Source organism: Phalacrocorax aristotelis, chromosome 1, assembly GCF_949628215.1.
Source record: "Phalacrocorax aristotelis chromosome 1, bGulAri2.1, whole genome shotgun sequence".
Classification (NCBI taxonomy): domain Eukaryota; kingdom Metazoa; phylum Chordata; class Aves; order Suliformes; family Phalacrocoracidae; genus Phalacrocorax; species Phalacrocorax aristotelis.
The window spans coordinates 150132517-150157214 of NC_134276.1; the positions used below are offsets into that span (position 1 = coordinate 150132517).

At 41.0% G+C, this 24698-nt stretch overlaps 1 protein-coding gene across 1 annotated transcript in view; it reads right to left on the reverse strand.

Moving 5' to 3' along the window:
- Window positions 1-24698, reverse strand: part of CACNA1C (calcium voltage-gated channel subunit alpha1 C) — a 488252-nt gene that overhangs the window by 125088 nt on the left and 338466 nt on the right. The window contains exon 9 of the mRNA XM_075115730.1: window positions 18620-18792. Coding sequence (XP_074971831.1) covers window positions 18620-18792 — 173 coding nt within the window. The remainder of the gene's footprint in view (window positions 1-18619; window positions 18793-24698) is intronic.

The following is a 24698-nucleotide window of genomic DNA, read 5'->3' on the forward strand; positions in this document are numbered from 1 at the left end:
TAAGACCCAGAGAAGATTGTGCCTGGGGAAAGGGTGCCCAGTTCCACAAACATAGATGAAGCATTAATTTGTCACAGATTTTAATGGGACATGACACTACATGACTTTGCAGATCTGGGCATTAGTTTTAGAACTGGATATGTCAGAGGCTATTCATATTGCCTGATTTTACGTCTCAGGTTTAGCTGTTTGAGTTAGGCTACAGAGGTAGATAGATTCCTATCACAGGTTTTCTGAATGCCATATTTATGTCTCCCTCAACTGTATGGACAGGCTGGGCATTTACCTTATGCCCTTGGGTTGCTACCTGACTTGAAACTGTGACTATCCAACAGTATGTCCATTCATACTGAAAAAGACCCGTAGTGGGTTTTCAGATTAAGAAAACCAACAATACACTTGACTGCGTTTTCTAATATGCTCACTTAGACTCCAGTTCCTGCAACAGTCCAATTTCTACTGGTATTGAATTACTTTGCAAAATATGGGTCTAAATCACCCCTTTTGCCCACACTGGCATTTGAGTCAGGCAGTCCTGACATCACTCCACCACCATTTCACCTTACTGTGTCACCTTGGCCATATGAACAAGCCTTTCTATATATCTGTTCAGCTTCTCTAAAAAGGGTTTTATAATTCTGCACTCACCTTGCAAATCTCTCTGAGATCTGCAGATGAAACACATTACAATAAGCGCTAAGTACTATAGTTATCACTGATGCTAATGTCTCCCAGGCGGGACTCTGCAGAACTATAAAGCAAATCTAAAGAGCAAAGAAGTCCTGTGAATTCTCCAGCTGGGATTTAAGACTTCTTTTTCCATCAAGCACAACAAGAATAAATTGCAATATGCAGGCTGCTTCCTTTAACAGAACGTGCATCAAGTGAATGACTTTGTCTCCAGTAAAAACCTTGCTTCCCGTGGTGCCTATCATGGCCATCATTTCATGAATGAGTCTATGGGCAGCTGTCAGTATATCAACTGACTCATATTTTTTTCAGTGGAGAGCTCTCATTTTAATTAATACATGAATATTGCCTAGCTTTCCTCTTCTTATTGCCTGTTTTGGAAATGCTGCACTCATTCATCTTATTCATTAATTTAAATAAGATACAGCTTTCCTTTTGCTATGTGCATACAGTGTCTGGGGAACAATCAATGAGTATGCTCTTAAAGGCAAGCAGCATGCAGAAAGTAAACTGCAGAGGTAAATGATTTCTCTAGATCTCCTGCTTTTGTCAGGAAAATATACCAGATATGACCGGGGAACTTGTTCAGTTTTTCTGTTTTGAAAAGGACTTTTACAATAGGAAAGCTACAGGAGAAGAGAAAAGGAAACTTGAACTATATGTAGGATCTTGGCTGTTACATACCTCCCAAAGTTAGACAGAATGCATCAATAAATCTAGCACAGTAAAAAAAAATCCAGAAGAATTATGAAAATACTTGGAAAATGCTTACCAAGGGCTAAGAGGCCAATGCTCATACAGACAGTATTATACATACAACATTACATTAAATACATGTAATACATACACTTTGCATAATCTAGTTTTGGATTATGTACAAATGACTGCAATCGCAAGGAGAGCACTTGACTCACACTTTCACTCAAGGTCAACCACAGAATCTAGGATCGTAATGAAGAGCCATAAAGCAATCTCCAATTGTATCCACTTCAGTCAAACAGAAGAAGGCTTTTGGTAAAAAGATCTTTATACCAATGAACCAGCAGCAAAAATATTGCAGCCAGTATGTAGTAGCAAGGCTTGTCATGACAGTAAAACCAGGCTGGGCATTGGACTGCATTAGAGAAGACTGATGCAGCGTAGCATAGTTTACTGAATGGAGCAGTAGAAAGTAGGAACATTGCCAACACTGAGATGGAGTATTGTATGGTCAAATATTTCATTCACAGATAAATTATATAGTTTACAACCTAAATGGCAATATTTATTTTTTATATAAAAAGACTTGCTTTTACATGTCATCCTTTTCTGAAGTGTCACCATATGCACATACACATCTTATGATGTTGAGGGGACATAGCCTTGGGCTAAGTGAATTTATACCAACCGCAAAGAGGAGGAATAAGAGAGATAGAAATGTGTATCAGTTGTGCAGGCTTGTGATTAACAGATATGTCATTACCACATGCAGGTTACTGTGCACCTATGAGTGCATTACCTTGCCACCAATTAATCTTCCTGGGACTTACTTTAGGATAACAAACTCCTCAGCTACTTTAAACAGTTGCCATTTTTCTTCTTTTTATAGCAATGTTGACAGTAATACCCAGCATTCCACAAATATTTGTTCATTTCAGCTGGTGAATGGAATGCACATTGCACAGAGGACCACATAAGGGGCAAACTCCTGGCCCTGCCAAGGGATGGCCTTTGCAAGCCTCATGCACATTCTTCTGTATTTGAAAGGAAGAACTTAAAATCCTCTTCGCACTTCCCTGCCTGAAGGGCAAAGGTATTCTTTGCGTAACCTGTGGTATCTCAAATGTCTTGTAAACACAGGATGTGTGAAAACACAGACTCACCCAAAAGCAGACTTTACAGTAATGAGTCTAACTCTCTGCTAAAAAGGGCAAACTGAGCAGTCTCCCTGGGTAACTGGTTGTACTGCTGAGCAAACATCTAAGTCTGCGATAGGAGTCCATTCACTGCAGAGTATCTGCCTCCAAGTGCAATGAAAGTGACTCTCTTAATCCCTGTGGCTGAAGAAGGACAGATGGGCTGGGTCACAGGGTGACAGAGCTGCCACAAGAACAGATCTTGAAGGATGCCTCTCTCCTGAATCTGGAGCCTCCTATGACATCCTAAACTGTTTTTCTTGTCTGATAAATGACTTGCATTGTTTGCCTTGCTAGCAGCAACAGCTAATTTGCCGAAGCGCGAGGCATTTACTTGTCTGGACATGGTTTATAGAGCAAGTTTCTGGTGTAAGTCTAATATTTTTTAGCAACCCCTTTGGTTCCCCACAGAATTCTGAAATGATTCACTAAAAAAAAAATAGGTAAGCGAAAAAAATTTAGGTTCTATGATTTTTTCAACAGTATTTTCTGATGGTGAACAAATCACATTCTGAATTGTTCTGCAAGATTTCTCTCTCATTCTTCATGTTTTTTAGTAGAGGAAGGTTAGACAAGCAGCAGCACCATCAAATGGAACTAAATCTACCCCGCAAAATGATACATGGGCACAACAAGCAGGAGCATCTCACTTGAAAACCAGAAGGATTTTATTATTGCAGGCTGGTCTGGCAGGCACCTTAGAAATGGGGGCATGAGAGCTGGAAACACTACAGATAATATGTTGGGAAGCGATACAAACATTGATCATGAACAAAATAACCACAGAGAAAGTGCCCTCAAGACAGTAAAATTGACAACTAAAAGAAAAAATCCTCCCTGCTTTGATTGCTTTTGTCCCTCTAATAATCATGATGCTATCTATATTTTGCTCACTGGCATTATTATTAATGAAAATAACCAGCACATAAGTTTCAAGCACAAATGTGGTTTTAAAGCAGGCCATGTGTTTCCTGAAATTCCTGTGCATGGGGTAACTTCTGCATCTGCCCACCCATACAAATATACACCTGGGTGGTGAATCAGTAACTTTGATGAGGATCTCTAGTTCAGGAAAAGCACCTTTGTTCTTGCAGTTCACAGCCCTGTGAATCCATCTTCCCTGCAGAGTCCAGGAGAAGCAAAAAAAAAAAAAAAATTACAGAAGCTAGTTCCAACTCAATCTGCTTAGGTCATCAGAAACTCTCTGGGGAGTGCTGCTCAGGACCTAGATTGCTAAGCTTCAAAGTGACTGAGATGAAGATCTGGCTGTCTTATGACATTCCTGCCTGTCACAAGCCATTTCAAGGTGGGTGATGCCTGAAAACTCAGTGAGTGGTCTACAGTCTGTGAGATAGAGCATGTAAGAGGATACATCAGGACAGCAGGGACTGTTTGGATGGTGAAGGTGTGGGGAATCATGCCCTAGTAGCTCACAATGGAAATCTTTCCCAAAGGGAGCTTGCACAACCCTGCAGCCAGGGAGCTTAGGCAGGAATTGTGCCAATGAGAAGGTAGGTCTCTCCGAGGACTATGTCTAGTATAGGAGGAGGAAACTATTCTCCTGGTGGCTGGCCCTTGTTGGCAGAAGGTTGGAAAAAAACCCAACAACCCAACAAAAAAAAAACCCAAACAACAAACACAAACAAAAACAAAAACCTGAATGTGAGGGAGAAATTGGGCTGTATTATTTCAAAGGACAGATGGTGCAACTGGATGGAGGCTGGGCTACAAGTGAAGGGACTGTGGGAAAGAACAAGTGACCAAATATTTTAATCTTAAATACCACTCTGCAAGCTGGAAGAGTAGTGTATGCTTCCTGCATCTGGGAAGATTTACTTCAGGAGAGACTTGCTTAAAATATTTAAGCATTAATATTATCAAGAAAAGAGAGCAGCAAGGTCCTGTCCATCTGAGCAGTCCCACTGCATAGGCAGTGCCTGACAGAGATTAATTCTCAGCAAGTGCAGACATTTTCTAATAGCAGTACTCGTGTGGGATGTGTGAGAAGGCTTCTGGATGATGTCTTCCTTGATGGTAAACAATCAAGCAATTCAATTCACTGATCAAAAGGTACAGCAACACACACATCAGATCTAGGTCACTATGGAGGCAGGGCCGTGTGAAAGCACTGGACCCCTGTAGTTGCATTCATGGATCATACTGAACAGATTCTATTCAGCTTCATGATCTGAAATGGAAATCAACTCTCCTATTCTGGAATGTGCATAAAATTCTGTTTTGAAACCCTAGTCTGCTACATTTCATCTGTGCCTAGTAAATAAAATGTTTGTAATTTTGTGTGCTGCTCCTGCATGTGGTGTTCTTTCAGACACTTTTGCTAACATAATGACTAGCCTGATACTAGACACTATTATCACAATATCATATGAGTCAGAAGCATGAGACATGCTAGCTGGGCAGGCTGTGTGTTACTGTGCAGCCAGGAGAAAAGGAAAGAATTGAAGTTAAAGAGTTTTGCCCTTAAAGTCAGCTTGTCAAACCTGTAATTAAAGCTTTTACACCTCTTGAGTATGGCATTGAGAATAGGTCAATTACCCTGAGCCAAAGGAACAGGCATTTTATAGTGGCCTTGAAATAAGAGATTCCTAGTTTGCAAACACTTCTAGCATGCAGGAAAGTGAGGGACTGATAACAACAGCTTGAGCTAAGCTTAGTGTGGGCAGGTGTTATGCAAGCTTCCCTCACACAGCTGTGTTAAAGCAAGTTATTCGTGACCTGGCATAGCCCTGTTATTCTGCTCGTGGTTCTTCAAAGAGCTAAATAATACACTTAAATTTTTATTTTCACATCTGTGAGGGTCCATGCAGCTCTGCCACTACATCCTTGTTCTGACATTTAACCCTTCTGCTACTTCAGCCTATGGATTTTAATGGAGTTGGTAACACCTTCATCCTGATCCCCACGTTACCTATCTTTGGGTCCACTACAAGACCTCTATAGTTTGCACTTAGAGGGACATGTCTGGCTGCAGTCCTTCCTCAAGTGGACAAGAAGTTAGATGCATGACGCTGTGGCTTGTGAACTTTGTAAATGGAAACAAGGATGTGAGCAGCACTACAAACACCCATAGGCCCTAAAGCTGAATTTGAATTTAGACCTAAAGATCTGAAAGGCCAATTCTCTAATCTGTTGATTTAACTATACAGTCCTGCTAACTGAAGAGCTGCTGTAATCAGCAGGCAGATTCAGCGCCACAGCTATTTTCAGTTTGGTTTCCCAGTTGGAAACACTTTCTTTCCCCCGCCACCTCTCCAAGCTTGATGTTGTTTATGAGATAACTGGGATGGAGAGACCTGCTTTTCTTCCTAGAAACAAATACAACCAGAGATTTTTATCCTATCAGCAGATGGTACTGGAGTGAATGGGAAGTTTCTCACCCAATAAGCAGAAATAAGCAGGCACAAAGTGAGAATGTGACTGCTGCTCCATCAGAGCTGTGCCTGTACCGGGGTCCTGCTGCAAGCTTCCCAGGCTTCCGACCAAAGTGCTGAGAAGGGCTGGGTGCCATTCACAACTGTCAGTTCTTCTCAGCTGCACCAGCACTGGGTGTCAATGCGGTAATATACATACTAGTTCAGCTGTGTAATGTCGCCTACACTCCTTGTCTCTGAGCTCTGCCACAGGAGCATCACAACATCGCAGACCTCCTGTCAACTACAGCTCATCGTCCTGCTCCACTGCACTGCCTTCACAACAGCAGGGTCAGCTTTCTAACCCCACTTGCATTTAAAACAAAATACTTTTACCTTTGCCTTCTTGTGTGCTTGCTTGTGAATCCATTTAAGAAAGCGATGGACTACTCAAGATCCCTTGCAGTCAGGGGCATGGAAGGCAGAGGATATGACAGTTTCCCCAGAAGAGCTCTGCTAATGTACCTCTTACTTCCCTCAGCTTGTCCTGGTCTCCTAGAGGCTTCCCAGTTTGACTCCATCTCACACAGAGCTCTTGGTCTAGGCCGAGGAATACAAGGTCTGGACCTCAGTATTTATCTTTCTGTACATGAAACTTCAAGTAATATTATAAAATACACAAGGGAAGAAAAAGAGATAGGTAGATAGGTCACGATGAATACATGCTTAGACCAAGGGGGAAAAAAGCTCATATTAATACAATTTCTGTAACAGTTGGTCCTATCACATTCTTCTGCCTACCAAGAATGTTTTTAAAACATTCAGCTTACAAGATCTGGATTGAAGGTTCTAGTTGTACTAAATTTTTCCTACGTGTCTTTGGACCACACTCAGTTGTCTCCTCTGAGGCACTGAATGGGATTTTTGACATCCTACCTGGGATATGCCCTTCCAACTATCACACCACAAGAATACAAGCCCCAGCTGATACATTTTATCTGTCAGTTCACAATGAAGGTCTTGGGTACCATGAAGCATCTAAGTTGTCATTAGATTAGTATGTTTAGGCAGCTGAACCTCATCTATACCAGCTTTGGTCTCCTGTAAAAAGGAAGCACATACATGTACTTTTAATTTGTGTATATACAGTGCCAGGCACACCATGGCTTTGATCTTGGCTGGAATTACTGTAATACAACTAATTTTCACCGCCAAGAGTTGTTTTTAACTTCAAACACATGCTCTATGTCCCTCAGCTACCATTACCGTACACCGCAACCTCTCTCCTGACAGTTCTATATACCACATTAAAAGATCCTCGGGGTTTCAGCTGCTATCAGTCCTGCTCAACAATGCTTTCTTCTTAATGAAGAGACTTTTAAGGCTACATTCACAATGACAACTGATTTTCAAACACTGATCATGGGTCAATAGTCACCGATTTCAGCAGGAACTGCTGAATATTCCACATTTTTTAAAACCACTTTATAAGTGCCCTTATAAAGATTTAACAGCACATGTTAGGCATCTAAAAAAACTGCCTTGCCGTATAGATACCCAGCTTGGGGGTTTGTGGCATTTCTTCCTAAAATTTTCTGTGCAGATCCTGGTATTAAATGCCTTCTATGCCTCTCTAACCATGGGAAATAAAGCATGTTCAATTTGTTGGAAAGTATGGCAATGACAGTTTTCTCACAGACTGTTTCCTATAATGTCCTTTCTTGAGAAGTGGAATCACAGTGTCAGTGGATAAATCTTGACAGCTTCAAGAAGTACTTCCCAACAGGGCAGGTGGAGATGAATTTATTTACACAAAGGTGTCTTCCCCAGCTATATAACAATGGATTCTTTCTAAAGCCTTACCTTCAAAGATATTTCTCTGTAATATATCATTATTATAAGAGGATTCCTACATCAATGCAAGTCTCTTTTCCAGCAGGCAAAATAGAGGTGTTATCTCACCAGACGGTCTTTGCTAGGGAAACAGCTTTTATAGTAGATAAACTTAATGCCCTATCAACATTAATGTCATCCTCTATATGCTGTAGCCAGTCACACATTACTGCTCTAGCAGCTCTCAGTGTAATGTTTGCGCTCGAGATTACAAGAGTCAGGGAAGGGAGAAGCTGGAAAAACTGTAAGTTGAACAACACAAGCCAGATCCTCAGTAGCAAGAGAACAAAAACACGTGTAGATCATGAAAAAACTTTTTCAGTCACTGAGGATCTTACAGGAAGAGGTTTTTGTCAGATGTGAACTACAGAGGCCTGGGAGCTTACCTAATATATGTAGATTTTGATGCCTGCAAGGGAGTAAGAAGAAAAATTGAGCCTGTGGCAGAAATTAGCACAGTTTTGGAGTTTGCTTTCTACACTTCCCTCCCTTTTTCCACACAAAAGTGGCAGCAGCGTCACAGAGCTTTGATAGATACTCATTGCAGTGACCCTTTCAGGGACAGTTAATTATCTCAGAGCTGTCACTATTCACTGGCACTCACTCAAGAAGCTGGCTGCTGGAGTCAGACACATGCTTGAATTTGGCTCACCTTCCCCAAGCTGGAAGTTACTCTGCTCTACTTTCTAGAAATGCTTTTCCCACTTCACCAAACAATATCAGGCCTTCTGATGCTATGCTGGAATAAATTACTTCGGAATTACAGCTTGTAACATTGGCCATAGCTTTGTCCTGAGGCTTCCTGAATACCAGCAGCAATCTCTTCTCCTGCTCTCCATTCAAACAAAGGAAAGAAATAGTCTCCTCCATAATTATAAATTTATGTCTTTGACATAAAACACAGGCTTGAGCTAACCAGCTTCTACATTACATTTGGTTAGATGGGATTTACCTACCCTCAGCAGTAACTATCAGCAGAGATGGAAGGGGAAGAAGGTTTTGAAATGTTTCCTTGCTTTTTGTTTTATGATCAACGCTTCCTTTTAGCCAGAAAGACAGAAAGAGAAACTGGGAAGTTGTGAAATCTACAGAATAGTGAGCCCAAATGCTGCTTTTTGATAAAAGCTGGGTTGTTAAATTATAGTACTAATAAAACCCAAACCTGTTGATTAACTTACACAGCGTGAACCATCTATATATTCAGGGGAACAAGAAAATTGTACCTATTAAAGTGATTAAGATTATTGTGATGAATTCCTGGAGAAGGAAAATAGTTCAAACCCACCCTGATCAAACCAGTAAATGCCTTATGTGATATAATCCAAGGTCAAAAATCTGTTCTAGAGGTTGGAGTATGGTGTAAGAGACTCTGGCACTGAGAGGGTGGGTGACCTTGAGAACACAGTTTAGCCTTTCTGTGCCTTTTTCTTTAAATTAGACAAAAGAGCCCACAACAGCATTCCTCTCCTCTCCAAATATTAACCAGCATACATATTTTAAAGAATCAATGTTGTATATGAAACATTTCTAAGCATCACTTAACCCCCAAAGTTTTTAATTTCACTTTATTGAGAAAACAAATTTTTTCCTCTGTAAGTATTTCCTCTTTCCTCCTCTTGGAAAGGTGGGTGGGAGACAAAACAATCAAGGGTAAGGCCCTACTGCTTCCTTGCTTTTTCACTCACAATAAACTCACAATAAGAAAAGAAAGCAACATGTGAAGAGAGTCAGGAGGGAGTCTACTCTTAGTTTCGTTTTCATTCCAATAGGAAAAAGTCAAATGTTGGCATCATAGTTTTGATGACATTGATGGAACACGGAGCAAAAGTGGAAGCAGAATCACCCTAAATGATCTTTTGCTACTTCAGCTGCACAGAAAGTTACACAATGAAAGCGACACTTTAAAGTGGCAGCTCTACTTTCTTTCACCTGCAGCGCTGAATATCATTGCCCTAGGTACTGTGCTACTGCAGCTACATAAAGGGGCACTATGAAGCCTCTCATTCTTTTCTGATATATGTTGTTTTTCCTTTTTAGGTTATAAAAGTTTATCTGGGTCTGATCCCACATTTCATTAAGTACAGTTATGGAAGCAAAATGCTAGTAATGACAGTGGATCAGATTCATGCCAGATATAACTGTATTTCAGCCAGCGGAATTATGCACTGAGCAAACAGTACTATCTGGACTATTCAGTCCCGTAAGCGATTTCAGATCTCGAATACCTCATGTTCTCCCTTTGGCGGACGACAGTTACACAATATTGAAGTCATGCGTGAGCACAGAGAAGCCTCTGGCGAATGAAGGCCTCACATTGGGCAATATTTTCAAGTGCTGACACTTGCATGTTTTGTTACTGACCTCAGATGAAAGAGATTGGGCCCCAAGCCCTTTCCCAGGCAAAATACCCAGCAACTTCAGTAGGATTTTTGCCTAAGGATTGCAGGAGTGATTCAGCCCAATGTGAGAACTAATGTCCCAGAAGTTTTTTCTAGGCAGCATGCTAATTATAGACTCCAGCTTGACATCTGTAGCACAAACCCATGCAGCATTTTGCAACCTGAGTGTCTCTGTAAAGAAAACAACCACACAACAAAACAAAAGTTGACTTAACGTTTACAAAGGCCTTTTAGTAAGCACCTTCAAACTACAGTATTTATATTAAGAGCAGTGTATGAGCTACTTCAAAAGATGGCAAGGCAGAAAAAAATCCAGTGGGACTGTTTTCTACAGTACATTCACTGGGCACAGCACATGGCTGGAAGTTACTGTCATTCCTGTCCAAGCAAACCATGTTTTGGAACCTCTGCAGCTGAGTACATGGAATTTTTTTCCCCTAAAAGAAACTGGTGGTGCAGTGTACGCCAAAAAGCACTTCTTTTGTCTCCAGGTGAAAGAGAATAAATCTCTCACAGCAACTAAACTCCTCGTGAAACACCTATCAGGTGCCCTTGTGAAATGCCTACAATCGTTGGCCCTGCAGCTACTCTTTTCTGATTTACCAGATGATTATTTTCCACATCAGTGGACAATGATAAAAGCAGATGACATTGTGCTTTCTTCCTCTTTAGATAAGGTTTGAACAGATAATAAATCATTTTACAACAGTGACTTTTATTTCCTTAAAGCATGGAAAGCAAAATACAACCAGGTTATATGGTCAATTCCTAAATCACCAACTAGTGTTGGAGGAAGTAAACTGGTAAAGGTTTCATTTTCCAGCTTGTGCCTCTTACAGCTTTTGCTTAGACGATCTTAAATCACATGCAAGCACCCTGTGTTTTTTCTAATTGCTTTTTGACAATAGGCAGAAATCCTCTAAAATTTTGAGCTGTACATGCCTGTCAAGGGGTGGTTGCTCATGTTCTTCCATGTGTATGTGAAATACATTTGGATGAATTCTGCAGATGAAACTAGAATAAATCAGGGTGAACTGACTTGCTGTTAATGAACAAGTTCAAGTCTGCTTTAAATGTAGTCTGTTAAATAGGAGGCACAAATTAACTCAGTACACAATCTTTTTGCTTGCAGACTAAGAAGACATGAGTTTTAAGGAAGTGATGGTCAAGACTGCATTTAAAACAGACATCTTGTAAATAAACTCTCTTTCTCATTTTCCCTTCTGCATCTTCCATGTTAATTCCCTAGCTGTGCATTTCCCATTAAATTTCATCACAGAAATGGACCAAGAGATTTTTAGGCAACTCTGAAATTTTAGCCTATAACCAAGCCTTTGAAAACCTGGTTATGTACTTTGCCTTAGACATTACCTCATAGTGCCATGCTATTTTTTCAGGCTGAAAGTAGTAAGCTACTTCCTTGTCAGTACACTAAGCACATGATTCAGAAGCCACAGAGCAAGCTGACATACGAAATGACTAAATGTAAAATTTGAGCAGGTTAGTGTTCTTTTATCTTGGTATCCTGATTAGATCTGTACACAAAACTCTCTCTAGCCAACAGCTTCAAACGGCTAACTTTTCCAAAGGGTTGCACAGGATTTAGTGACAACTTTCATTAAAGTCAATTGAAAGTATTTGGTACACAGTCTCACTGAAATCAATGGAGTGTCCTTATGATATAAAAGCTGACTTTGCAAAAAAAAAGTAAAATCAACAGGAATTGAATAGATAAATCCTAAAAAGCCTGAACTTTTAGAGAAAGGTGGTCATGCTTTTGTTCCTGTTATGTAATGGAGTCAAAATACTATTGGATCTCTTCAAAATAAAACCCTGTTTGGGTTGAAATAACTGAGGCTTCTATTTCTAGTGATCTCAAATTCTTCTCTTTTCCTGTTTGAACCATCAGTCCTCCTGTTCTCATTTCTGTCCTGATGTTCAGAAGCACAAAGTGTTTCCATGAAAGACACAGATCTTCCAAAAGTTCTAGTGGTCCAAGAGGTCCCAATATCTTCTAGAAGTTTTACTTTTGCATCTCAAAACTTCTTCCCTGTCTCAAAATAATTTTCTTCTAGGGAAGGCTCTCATAAGTGATTAAATATACTCTACTGCCTTGTCATGACTAGTGCTGTTCACAAGGGACACTGCTTGTAGGAGTGAGACAAAATCTATGGTCCACAGAAAAGTTAGATTGCAGTTGATTCCTTAGAGGCAGTGAACACAAATGTTAACAAACATTTCCACAGGTCACTAAGGCACTACAATAATTGCTCTGAAGGTGAAGATTCAAGACTATTTCTTTTTAAACACTTTGGTTTTTTTACCTATTTTAGAACTTGCCTGTACTTCTGTACTTTCTGTCTTCAGTAGGGCACTTTCAATTCCCACTTTAACAGAGGTATAAATCTGCACGTACAGTCAACCCCGCTCCCATACCTTTCATTATTTAATGTACTGTCTGAAGAATTGTTATATTATTTTGAAAGGCAACACATTGATTTCTATTGCTTTTTCTGCTGTGTTACATGAAAACCTGATTATCTACAGCCATCAGTCCCATTACAATAGAGGTCTGGAGTATGATATCTAATCATACTCATTGTAGTCCTTGGACTTGTTGACCATTTCATTAAGGGCTGTAGAGTCCCAATGAGACTTAGGGTAAGGTTTGAGAGCTTCAGGAAAGCAGTGGCATATACAAAATATGACCGATGGTGCCCTAAGGACTGCCACAGGCAGTCAAACTAAACAGAGATTACATTTTTGTAGGGTGAGCTACTTGCAGATCAGCTCTTGAATTTACACTACTATCTTGGATATGACTTAACTAGAAGAATGAGTTGCCTTGAATCACAGAATGCCTTTGTTACCAGATCCCAGACCAAGCAGTCGGCTCTGTTACTCTTAGGGACTCTATTGACATAAATGTGGTCGGTCATACTCACATTGCAGACAGCAGCATCAAATAGAACTGAAATAGAGGGAAACATAGGGAGGGCAAAATCTGAGCAGGCAGAAACATCAAATTACTTCTCCCTGCCCATTCACAGCTTTTGCTTGATCCCAGTGCAGTCAATGGGAGTTTTGCCAACTAATTTCAATAGGAAGAAATTCTGGGTTGGATTGAGGTTTCCTGCCTCTGCCCACAGCAGCACAGATGTATTCCAGACCACTCTCAGGAAGTAAAAAGAAAAAAAGGGCAAATTCCCAGTTACTGTGGCAACAGGAGGGATGGTTCTCTTTGCTATCATGTAATTTTGAATTTGAGTAGCTGTTTTGTGCCATGACATGTGTTTCTCTCTTCTGTCAAATTAACATTTTCTTCCCATGTGGAAGCCCCATCAAGGGAAGTGCATAGAAGAAAGCCATCAACACAAACAGCCCCCAGAAGCCCATTCACATTTTCCACCTTACATCTGCCATAATGGCAAAATCATGTTTGCAAATAACAAGGAAAAACCACCTTAAGCATGCACTTTCCGGAACACAGAGAATGAATTCAGCCTGCTGGGTGAATGCCCCTCTATGCATGTGAGAGATGACTGATAATAAACTGCCTCAGAAGAATGCCAAGACCTCTACTGTGGAGACCATCAGCTAAAGGCTGCATAGATTGGCAGACTCTGGCTGCATTTATCTTTCTTTCTCACCCTTTCCTCCACTAAAAGTCTCATTGTAGTCCTTGGACTTGTTGACCATTTCATTAAGGGCTGTAGAGTCCCAATGAGACTTAGGGTAAGGTTTGAGAGCTTCAGGAAAGCAGTGGCATATACAAAATATGACCGATGGTGCCCTAAGAACAGGCTCAGGCAGTCAAACTAAATGGGGATGCAAGTGAATTTCTCTTCCCTTTCACCTTGTGTTCTTTGTTTTAAGGAAGCAATTCCCACGCTGACAGACAGGCAGCCCTCTATACAGAGTAAAACCTGCCTCTGCAGCCAAGGACAGAGAAGAGACTGGAAACATATGTTCTCTGTGTTTGGGATGATTCAGTTTAGGTAGACTACCTGGGTCAGAGCCCAGACGGTGTAAACTGCTGAATCTCAGAGTTTACATTAGCTGAGACTCTAGCTTAAGAAGTATATTTTAATTAAACTTCTGAACTCCTGTGATACTCTTTATTAAAAAAAAAAGAATCCCTAAACCTCCAAACTACCTCCAAGGGGAAACTGAAACAAAAAGTGATGGTGTGATTCACTATCAGAGTTCAGGCAGGAGCCCACAGCTCTCGAGTATCTGTGCAATATGAGTGATGCAAAGGCATCCCCCAAAGTTTGTCAAGCTAAACCAACAGCTTTGGGAGGTCTGAACTGCCCTGTGCACTTCAGTGAATTGTTATCTGAAAGGGTCAGGGCTGATACCTTAAAAGTCAGCATTATTAATTAATTCATTACTGAACAAAGTGTTCTGGAAAGGGGCAGTAACACTCTTCTGTGTAGTTCAGGACATTGTACTAGAGACAGGAGGCAGTGAGCTTTGAAGAGGACTTGAGAGAAGCACTCTGAAGCCTCATATGAGGCATCTGAGCTCTTTCAGCAAGAGCTAAACACAAGAAGACGAGGAAGACATTGGATCACCAGCAATACAAGCTCAGCACAGCTAGTAGGTGGGACTCAAATGTCTTGGGGGCAATCAAGCCAAAGGGATTCCTGAGGGCATTTACAGCTCTGCCTGAACTGCTGTGCCACCTGGCCCTTATAGTTGGAGCTTATTTTGTAGATGGTTTTTGAAAGAAAATTAATACTATCTTTCTCCCTCAGTTTAACCCTACTGGTGATTGGCTGCTGGCATGAATGCCAAAACATTCAACACAGTAGATAATACAAACAAACAAACAGACAAAACCCAAATAACACACCCTGTCACTTACTCATGGTACCTTTTCTATGGTATTACCTTAAGCTGAAGCCATTAAGGAAAGGGTCTCTACTTCTCTGTTTGATTTTGTTACACAGTGTCCATTGAACCTGTTTTCTAGCAGATATCTGTCAAGCCCTAGGAGCAGTACAGCTGCAATGTGACAGCTTCAGGAGAGCAGACAGGCCTTATCAGAGCTGGTTAGTAAACTAGTCCCCAGCGCCTGAGTGGGTTGAGATGGTTCTGCAGAAGGTATGTTCGTAGGCAGTAGGATAAGCAAGATGTAGAGCCACATAGGTAGGTACAGTAAGTAAACCACCAGTTTCTTTCCATGTGACATACATGACAGATAAGTATGTCAATCATTGAAGGGAGTATGACATCTTAGGAGAGGATACCTGCAAGTTATTTGGCTTTGCAAATACATTGTCACTTGTCACATGAACAAAGATTGAAATTCGGAAGTATCAAGAAATAATACAGAACTTAAACGATACAGTACCTGGAACTGTGCAAAAGTAAATACAACAGCCTACTGGAAAAAAAAAAAAAAAAAAGAGGCGAGGTATACAATACAAAAGGCCAGAATGTAAGCTCCACAGCTCTGCAAGGTAGGGGCATGCATATAGGTATTTTACTGGCTTCGGGATGGGGCAGTGTCTGTATCCAGAGGCTATTTGCTTCCTCACCAGAGGATGGCAGCACAGAGACCCTTTACTTCCCTACTCAAAAAAGCCTATGGCTGGAAGAAGGCCAAGGTACCTCACTGGATAGTACACCAAAACTAGAAGACAGGTTAATTATTTAGCATTCATAGATACAGGCTACAGGTGCTAAGAAGAATCTTGCCATCAACAGCCTGCTCTAGATGGGGCACATATGTCAGAAGAATAGGTAAATAAACTTCATGGAGTGACCTGTTTGCTTGGCCTCTGCTATTCTCTGGTGCAGACACTTTTGTTAGCATGACCATCGTCCCCACTACATGGCCAAAATCAATCCACAGCCTTCCTTCACATCCTGGGCAATTCACCTCCACAGAGGCGCAATCCTACTGTATAGAAATAAGCACTGCAGACATCTGTTCCCAAGCCTGGTCTGTCATGTAACAAAAACAGATAATGTGACTCAAAGCCACAATATCACAGAGAATGATGTACTGTGTAGTAGGGACTGGTTAGAAACCACTGCCCTTAGACCTGACACTTGGAAAAAATGGCACTGAATCATAGAATCACAGAATACCAGGTTGGAGGGGACCTCAAGGCTCATCTAGCCCAGTATTTCTTAGCAAAAACACGGTCTAGACAAAATGGCCCAGCACCCTGTCCAGCCAAATCTTAGAAGTGACCAGTGTTGGGGAATCCACCACTTCCCCGGGGAGACTATTCCAATGCCTGATTGTTCTCATTGTGAAAAATTTTCCTCTTGTAACCAACGGGAATGTTCCCAGGAGTAACTGGACCCATTAGCCTTTGTCTTTTCTATGTGACTCCTAATAAAGAGGGACACTGTATTCATTATTAGTTTGGAAAAGAAACGGGTAACAAGTTAGTTTGCTAATAGTACGTCATTCCATCATTAACAGCCAACTATGAGAAACTCTTGAGAACTTGTGAGATGTAAGAGGACTGATTTTATAATCCTTGTCCTACAAAACTCACCTTATTAAACTGGACAGGAAGAACTGAAAGCAAGCTGAAGATAAGTTATATTTCAGCTCTTATCATCACCACCCATAAAAGGAGCTTGTTAGTTCAAATGTGGATCGATACCACCCTGCAGCACATGCAATGAATCTATATCTGACATATTCCACAACTCTTCTATGAAGGCAGCATTATGTTAAATTAAAAAGGAAAAACTTCAAATCTGCTAGTAACCAAGGCAGGTTCTCATCATACTACCTTACCAGTATGGCCGCACTTTTCTTTAGCGGGCATGGCCCTAAAAGAAAATGTGATAAACATGACTCGATTCCTACTGAAGTCAAGGGAAAGCCTCCTGGTGACTTCAGTGGAATTGTGTGTCAACCCAGTCCTTGGCCTCCCTACTCAGATGTCATATAAGTATACCAACCAGAGACCACTGCAGTAATGTTTGGGTTGGTTTGTTTTTTTTTTTTAAATGGGAAATTCTATCTACAAAGAAAATAATTTGGATCACCAGACATCACCTTCCATATATTATGTGCTTCAGAGCAGCAAATTTTGGCCATGAATAATAAATTAATTTCTGAGTGATTACTGAGGTTAAATTGTGAAAGTAGGCTACATGCCCTATGAAGCACCAACACAAAAATAAAAATAACTCAGTTTGGGAAAGTCTGAGCAGGTCACTCTAGTGACTCCTTCAAGTCCAGATACCCAAATATCATGGGTATGACCTGATGCTATTGACCCTACTTTTTTGTCTAAAAGAACTTAAATGTTCTGGCAGCAACAGGGAGTATTACTTACTCCCCAGAATATAATAAGCATCTGATACAAATCTTGTTTTACTCTGTAGGCACAACTTTTCCAATCTTCCTATTACTAGAACATGTTTCTGATTGGATCATCCCATGGACTTTGCTTGTTTGGTAGGAAGGGTGATCTCCAGGGAAATGGTTCACGTCTTCTAAAACCAAACTAGGGAAATGCAGGTTTCTATAATGAAAGTTAAGAGTAGAGCCAGTGTCCATTAACAGCTGTGTAACTGTCTAAAGGTTCAGACTCTGACATTCCCCAAGTGCATCACCTGCAATGATAACTGCTAGTGGTTTCTGAAGTGTTACAGAGCATGCATTGGTAAAAAAGTAGCTGGAAGGAGAAGATTCAAAGAAGCTAATAAAATGTAGGGAATCACTGCATTCTTCAAGCCCTTCCTTCTTCAGGATTTCTAATAAGAAGAGATAGTTGGTGAATTCTCACTTTGCGCAAACTTCTTCTTAACTCCAGAACAGAAGAGTGAGAGCTAATCCCCTTACAAGAAATGTCTGAGAGCTTAATTCCAGCCTGGCAGAAGCAAACACAATGCCACTGATTTCAACAGAGTTACAGATGGACCACTTAATGTACAGCAGGGCTGATTTGGCCCTTCTCCCATACTGTAGCACTGCTTTGCCTAGAAACCTTTGCTTTCAAAGTAATTAACCATGTGTCAACAGCCTGCAACACTGAACTACAATTAAATAAATGAATAGGAGACAGATGTATATTTTAAAACTTATCCCAGTAGTGGACTTCTAACAGAAAGTATTGATCTTTTTTCTGTTTCATAACAGGATTTTATGTCAGCATCACAAGCAAGAAATTGAGGATCTGCAGAACAATACAAATTAATGTACATGTATTCCTCCCTCTCAGAGTTTCCTACAGGAATTAAACTGGAATCATGTATAAGCATAGTGAGAGTCTCAGGAAGAACTTGTTCTTCCCTATAAGCAGTCTCAGCACTAGAGCAGGTGGTCACGGGCTCCCTTGCTAAAAACACAGAAAGAGAGAAACACACATAGGAAAAAAAAATTGCTTACTGTTCCGAGGCTTCTCCTCATCCATGCCTTCATCTTCATTTTCTGGGTCAATATCTTCTGCTTGAGTTATCCAGTCTAAGTATCCCTTCAAATCCTCCTCTAGCTGTTGTTTTTCCCGTAACTTCTGGAAATCACCCCGAGCCTTAGCCTTCTCTCTTTCTTTGGAAAACTCCCTAGCAAGAGGGAGGGAGGGAGAGGACATGGGCGGAGGGAAGGAAGAGATTGAAAAACAATGGGTTAGATTGATTTCCACTAGAAAGTCTCCACATCCAGTGCAGCACACCCAGCTTTCTCTATTCTTTCAAGACAGACACATGAATGGATTATCCTTGCTAGATACACATGTGAAACAGCTGGAGTGTCCACATTTTTACCAATGCTTAGGAAAAGATTAATACCTTTTTTAAATCCTTTCATTCTCAACATTTGACAATTCAAATAAAGCACATATGTAACACTGATGTACAATACCATATAATTTCTAATATTCTTTACCACTTAATATTTTCTGGCAGTTATCCCTAAATATCTATAGGAATAATAGTTAGTTTTATTAAATGATGAACTGTTTGACAATAATCTGACATCTGGAGAGTGAGCTGGTGGCTCTAATTTTTAGCCAGGTTTCAATCTGTCCTTAAGATCACGTGTGTAATCGCAACTAAATTGGGTTAATTGTAAGTGTAAATGATGGTACTCGCAATCCTGTACACTCTTAATTATGGGCAATTTCACCCACCGTACGGTGCAATATATTTGAAAATTCAGGTCTTGATGTCTTACTGCAGACTTTCAGTATTCAGGACATCAAAATATTTTTCAAATCTCAAGCTGGGTAGAAAATCACAATAGATTATGGGTAGACAGAACTGATAGGTTCTGCCAGAAAGTGAACTAGTGTTAGCATTTGATAGTTCTATGGAAGACCACTGTTGGGAATATAGGCTTAAAACAGAGGGCATAGCAATAAGAATTTCATGTTGCTTAGTTATGAACCTGGGTGCTTGCTTTGCCTTCTTTTTGGCTATGATGCCATTTCTTCCTCTCTTTTGGAGATGCCTATACTGCATTTTTTTTTCTAGAAATGCTGACCTACCTCCATTTAGAGACTCCTCTGTGGTTCTAAACCAGGTTTTAACGCTTGTATTTCAAAAAGTAAGCTTAATGATTGAGAAAAGTGCTGGACCAAGAGTACTTAAGTATTGTCTTATATCTGCTGAAGCAGTTCACTATATAAGGCACACAGAGCAGATAATATAGCCCTTCTGTCTAGAAATGAGAGATAAAGAGATTCCCTCCAGTGCATTATTCATTACCCTTGCTGATGACTGTCAGCAATGAGTGGATTAAATAGAAAACAACAAACTTTGCCTAATATTTGTCTTAGGTTTGCTCCTGCAAAACCTGATAGGAAACCTAACACTAACTTTGGTGGGATAATATCAGGATTATGAAAATCCTATCCAAAATATTAATTTCTGCCATGTGAAGTGTTCTCAAGCAACTGAGATGGAGGTGAGTTTCTAACAGTGATGGTGAAGTACTTCCCTCCAGTCTGGTCCAAGACCCACTGAAAGATTTCAGTTGGCTTCACAGGCTTTGGATCAGACTTTTAATATTATGAGCTGTGCTCAAAACCAGCTCTGCTGCAGAATGAAAGTAGGATGATGCCTTCATTTCAAACCAAAGTATGTGACAAAGTATGTTTGTGTGATCTTCGCCCCTGTCACATTGCTGAGGGTTCAGCCCACCCTATGGGACTGTAATAATGAAGGTGGAAATGAAGAAGAGAATCATTGGTTTCTCAGGCTCGAAGGTCCCTGATCAACCCTGGGACCAAACTTAACCACAAGGCAGAAACAGCTACTGCAAGCACAGCAAGAATGAAAAAAACCAAGTTTTCTCATGCTGGGAGTGATATTTAAAATGTAAAACAAAAAAAAAATCAAAACCCCAACAACAATAATAAAAGCTGTACAAAGAATTTTTTTTAAAATCCAATCAATACTAGTTATATTTTCTGCTTCAATAGCATCTCTCCTCTGGGTCTCACATAATGCCTTATCCAAAGTAACGAAGTAACTCTCAAAGAAAAAAAAATTACTGAATGAAGCTATAAATTATTACACTTGTTTGATAAATCAAATCCCAATATTTCAATAGTTGGCTCCTAAACTGTTTTTTTTAAGAATCTAGGAGAAATAGGTGAAATTTTGAAAAAGACTGAGCCCTCAACTCCAAGTGAGAACAATTTATATTTGCATGGATATAACTTGCAAGGAACTGTTTTAGAAACCAAAGTGGAAAACATCATGAACTTGGCTTCACCAAGGGTAAGTCCTGCCTGACCAACCTGGTGGCCTTCTATGATGGCGTGACTACATTAGTGGACAAGGGAAGACCTATGGATGTCACCTATCTGGACTTCTGCAGTGCATTTGACACGGTCCCCCACAGCATCCTTCTCTCTAAATTGGGGAGATACGGATTTGATGGGTGGACTGTTCAGTAGATAAGGAACTGGCTGGATGGTTGCATCCAGAGGGTGGTGGTCAATGGCTCAATGTCCAGATGGAGACCGGTGATGAGTGGTGTCCCTCAAGGGTCCGTACTGGGACCAGTACTGTTTAATATCTTCATTAATGACATAGTGGGATCGAGTGCACCCTCAGCAAGTTTGCAGATGACACCAAGCTGAGTGGTGCAGTTGACACAACAGAAGGACGGGGTGTCATCCAAAGAGACCTGGACGAGCTGGAGAGGTGGGCCTGTGAGAACCTCATGAGGTTCAACAAGGCCAAGTGCAAGGTCCTGCACCTGGGTTGGGGCAAGCCCCAATATCAGTACAGGCAGGGAGATGAAGAGATTGAGAGCAGCCCTGCAGAGAAGATTGGGAGTACTGGTGGATGAAAAGCTGGACATGAGCCAACAAGGTGCGCTCATAGCCCAGAAGACCAACCGTATCCAGGGCTGCATCCAAAGAAGCATGGCCAGCAGGTTGAGGGAACTGATTCTGCTCCTCAACTCCACTCTGGTGAGACCCCACCTGGAGTACTGCATCCAGGTCTGGAGCCCTCAACACAAGAAGGACATGGAACTGTTGGAGCGGGTCCAGAGGAGGCCACAAAAATGATCCAAGGGCTGGAGCACTCTTGTATGAGGACAGGCTGAGTGAGCTGGGGTTGTTCAGCCTGGAGAAGAGAAGGCTGTGGGGAGACCTCATTGTGGCCTTCCAGTACTTAAAGGGGGACTATAGGAAGGGTAGGGGCAACCTCTTTAGCAAGGCCTGTTGTGACAGGACAAGGGGTGATGGTTTTAAACTAAAGGAAGGTACGTTTAGACTGGATTTAAGGAAAAAATTCTTTACAATGCAGGTGGTGAAACACTGGCACAGGTTGCCCAAAGAGGTAGTGGAGGCCCCATCCCTAGAAACATTCAGGGTCAGGTTGGACGGGGCTCTGAGCAACCTGATTAGTTGAAGATGTCCCTGTTCACTGCAGGGGAGTTGGACCAGATGACCTGTAAAGGTCCCTTCCAACCCAAACCATTCTATGATTCTATTCTATGATTCTATGAAACAGCCCAGCACAGCAAAAGTGGAACTCCTGCTGTGCACTGAAATGGTTCATTTATATTAGATGCATCTAAGCTGCGTATCTAGTTAGGTCTTTTCAGTCCCTGCTTACTGCCTCTCTCAAATGGGACTTGGGCTGGGGGGAGAGCTGACTAAACCAAGGTGAGATTTTAGTATGATGTCTTTACACTACCCATCTGCATAGGAGTGAATTTATTACCTAACTTTTTAATGGCACAACTGAAAATAGTGTGATTGCCTAGCCCAAATGATCTGCAAATGCATGTCTTTCTCCTTTGTACAATGTATGATATTCCACATGATGACTCTCCAAAGATGACAACTTATTTAAATTATCTTAATTTCTATGCCCTACTAACATTAAAACATTGAGAACAGGTGGCTCAGGAAATCGCTAATGCAGTTCGAACCACTTCCCTTGTGGAATGCCAGGCTGTACTCAGGCAAATGTTCTCAATCAATAATTGCTACCACTGGTCATTTACCATCCCATGTGAAATGAGTTGGTGATCTCAGTCCAGGTCCTACTGCAGGCAGCTGTGCACATTACCTCTGCCTCTATTGCAGTTGGCAATAAATGGTCATTGTTTGCAGCTTCAGCAGGGAGGCCAAGGACCTAATAAGATTTCTGATGGAAGTGCCATCTTGAGTCTGGAGGTGGCCTTCTCAAAAAAGACTGCAGTATCACATCAGATTAGGATTGAAAAAGGCTTCCAGAACTACCAAACAATCTGTCTTTTGTCAGTGAACAAAAGAACATCAGTTTAAGAGTCAGTGAATCTGGTTGTTTTTACCATAATTCAGTTTGTAACACTTTGTTTCTACCAGAAAATTGTGAGATATATCTGCCAGTGGGAATACCAAAAAGCAGAGTATTCTGGAGACGTTTTTTCTCTGTGTGAGGTTAGAGTGGGTCAAGATCATAAATATAAACACTCAGCTCTGTATCCTGTGCTGTTCCAGAAGAAAATTTTTCACGTCCACCCTGATGATGGAATAGAGGTAATTTTGTCTATGTCTGATCTCAATATGATTTCTCACATTTGGAGGAGTGATGGAAAGTGAGCAAACCTGCAGAATTCTGGCAGTTCAGAACTCTTGCTTAGTACTAGAAGTACAGCACAAGGCTTCAAACATCATCCACCCTGACAAATACACCAAGGAATGGGAAGGGTTGGAAGAGGGGACAGAAGACCATGAAGAAGTCCTGAAAGGTCACAGACTGCTCCAGGAGGAGCTATGACCATAGCTAGCCTTCCATTTGCCTTCCTTGACAGTAACAACATCAAAAGGAGCCACCTGGGTTTTCCAGGATCCTCTCAAAGCAGAAGAAAAGGCTCTTCTCCTGCCCTCCATGTGCCCTAGGCAACTGCTTGTTTGGCCTGTGCCCTGGAATTTGGATCACTGCTAAGCAAAATATAAAAGAAATGTGAATTTATATCCTTAGGCATGCATGTCTGAAAGTTGAACCCACATTGCTGTATTTTTTTTTCCTCACTAACTGACTGAAACAGATAATGCAGATGTGGAACATCTCTGATCTCAAGAGACCTCTAAGAGGGACTTCACTGCTCACAGTAAAGATGTGGAATCCTTTTGCCTGGGCTTCAGGAGATCTACTGTGTGATATGTTGACTGGATGTTTCCTTTGGAATACATGAATTTTATATTGTGCTCAGTCAAGACAGGAAGAGGATTATAGCTCTAAACATGAATACTCTGTCATACTATTTAGTTTAGCATGTGACTAGTAAATTCACTAGGAGGACCATGAGTGGATGACATACCTGAGCAAAAATGAATTACAAATGAGCTCTTTAGGCAGAGCAGAACTCAGCATTTGATTTTGCAGGTGCAATCAAAGTGTCTTTGTGAGTACAATTAATTACACTTACGTATTCAGAAGTGATTAAAAAACCTAAGCTAATCTATCATTGACAAAGTCTACCTACACGACATGCTTGATGAAGTTCCTGAGATAAATAAATAAGAAGAAATTGGAGATTTCCAGAATGGATGTACAAAGATTCCCAGGAATTCTGCTTTGTATCTAAACAGAACAGACAGGTGGATCATCTACATAGATCAGACTAATAGCAATAGCAAGTCTCTAGAAAAAAAGCTGAATCTGCAAAGTGATGACACTTTGCAACTCAGCACAATTTAGAACTGCTTTGGGAAGTTAATTGTTTAAGAACTGCTTGTTTAACCCAGAGAAAGCATGGAACATTTCCCCCATCATTTCTGTGTTTTTTAATGGATGCAAATTCTTAAGTTTCTTTTTACTTTCTCCAGTTGGGAAAAATTTTGCAGAAACAGTGCAGTTGTCATAACACTGTGAACACAGCCAGAAAGAGTGACTCACAGCTTAAACAAGGTGAACTTCATCTTTGATTTCAGTTCTCTCTACAGATTGTTTCCGTTTCCTTACCACTAGCTGTGGTGGTCTAGCTGCAGTATGTCAGGAGGTGGAAGATCTAGGCC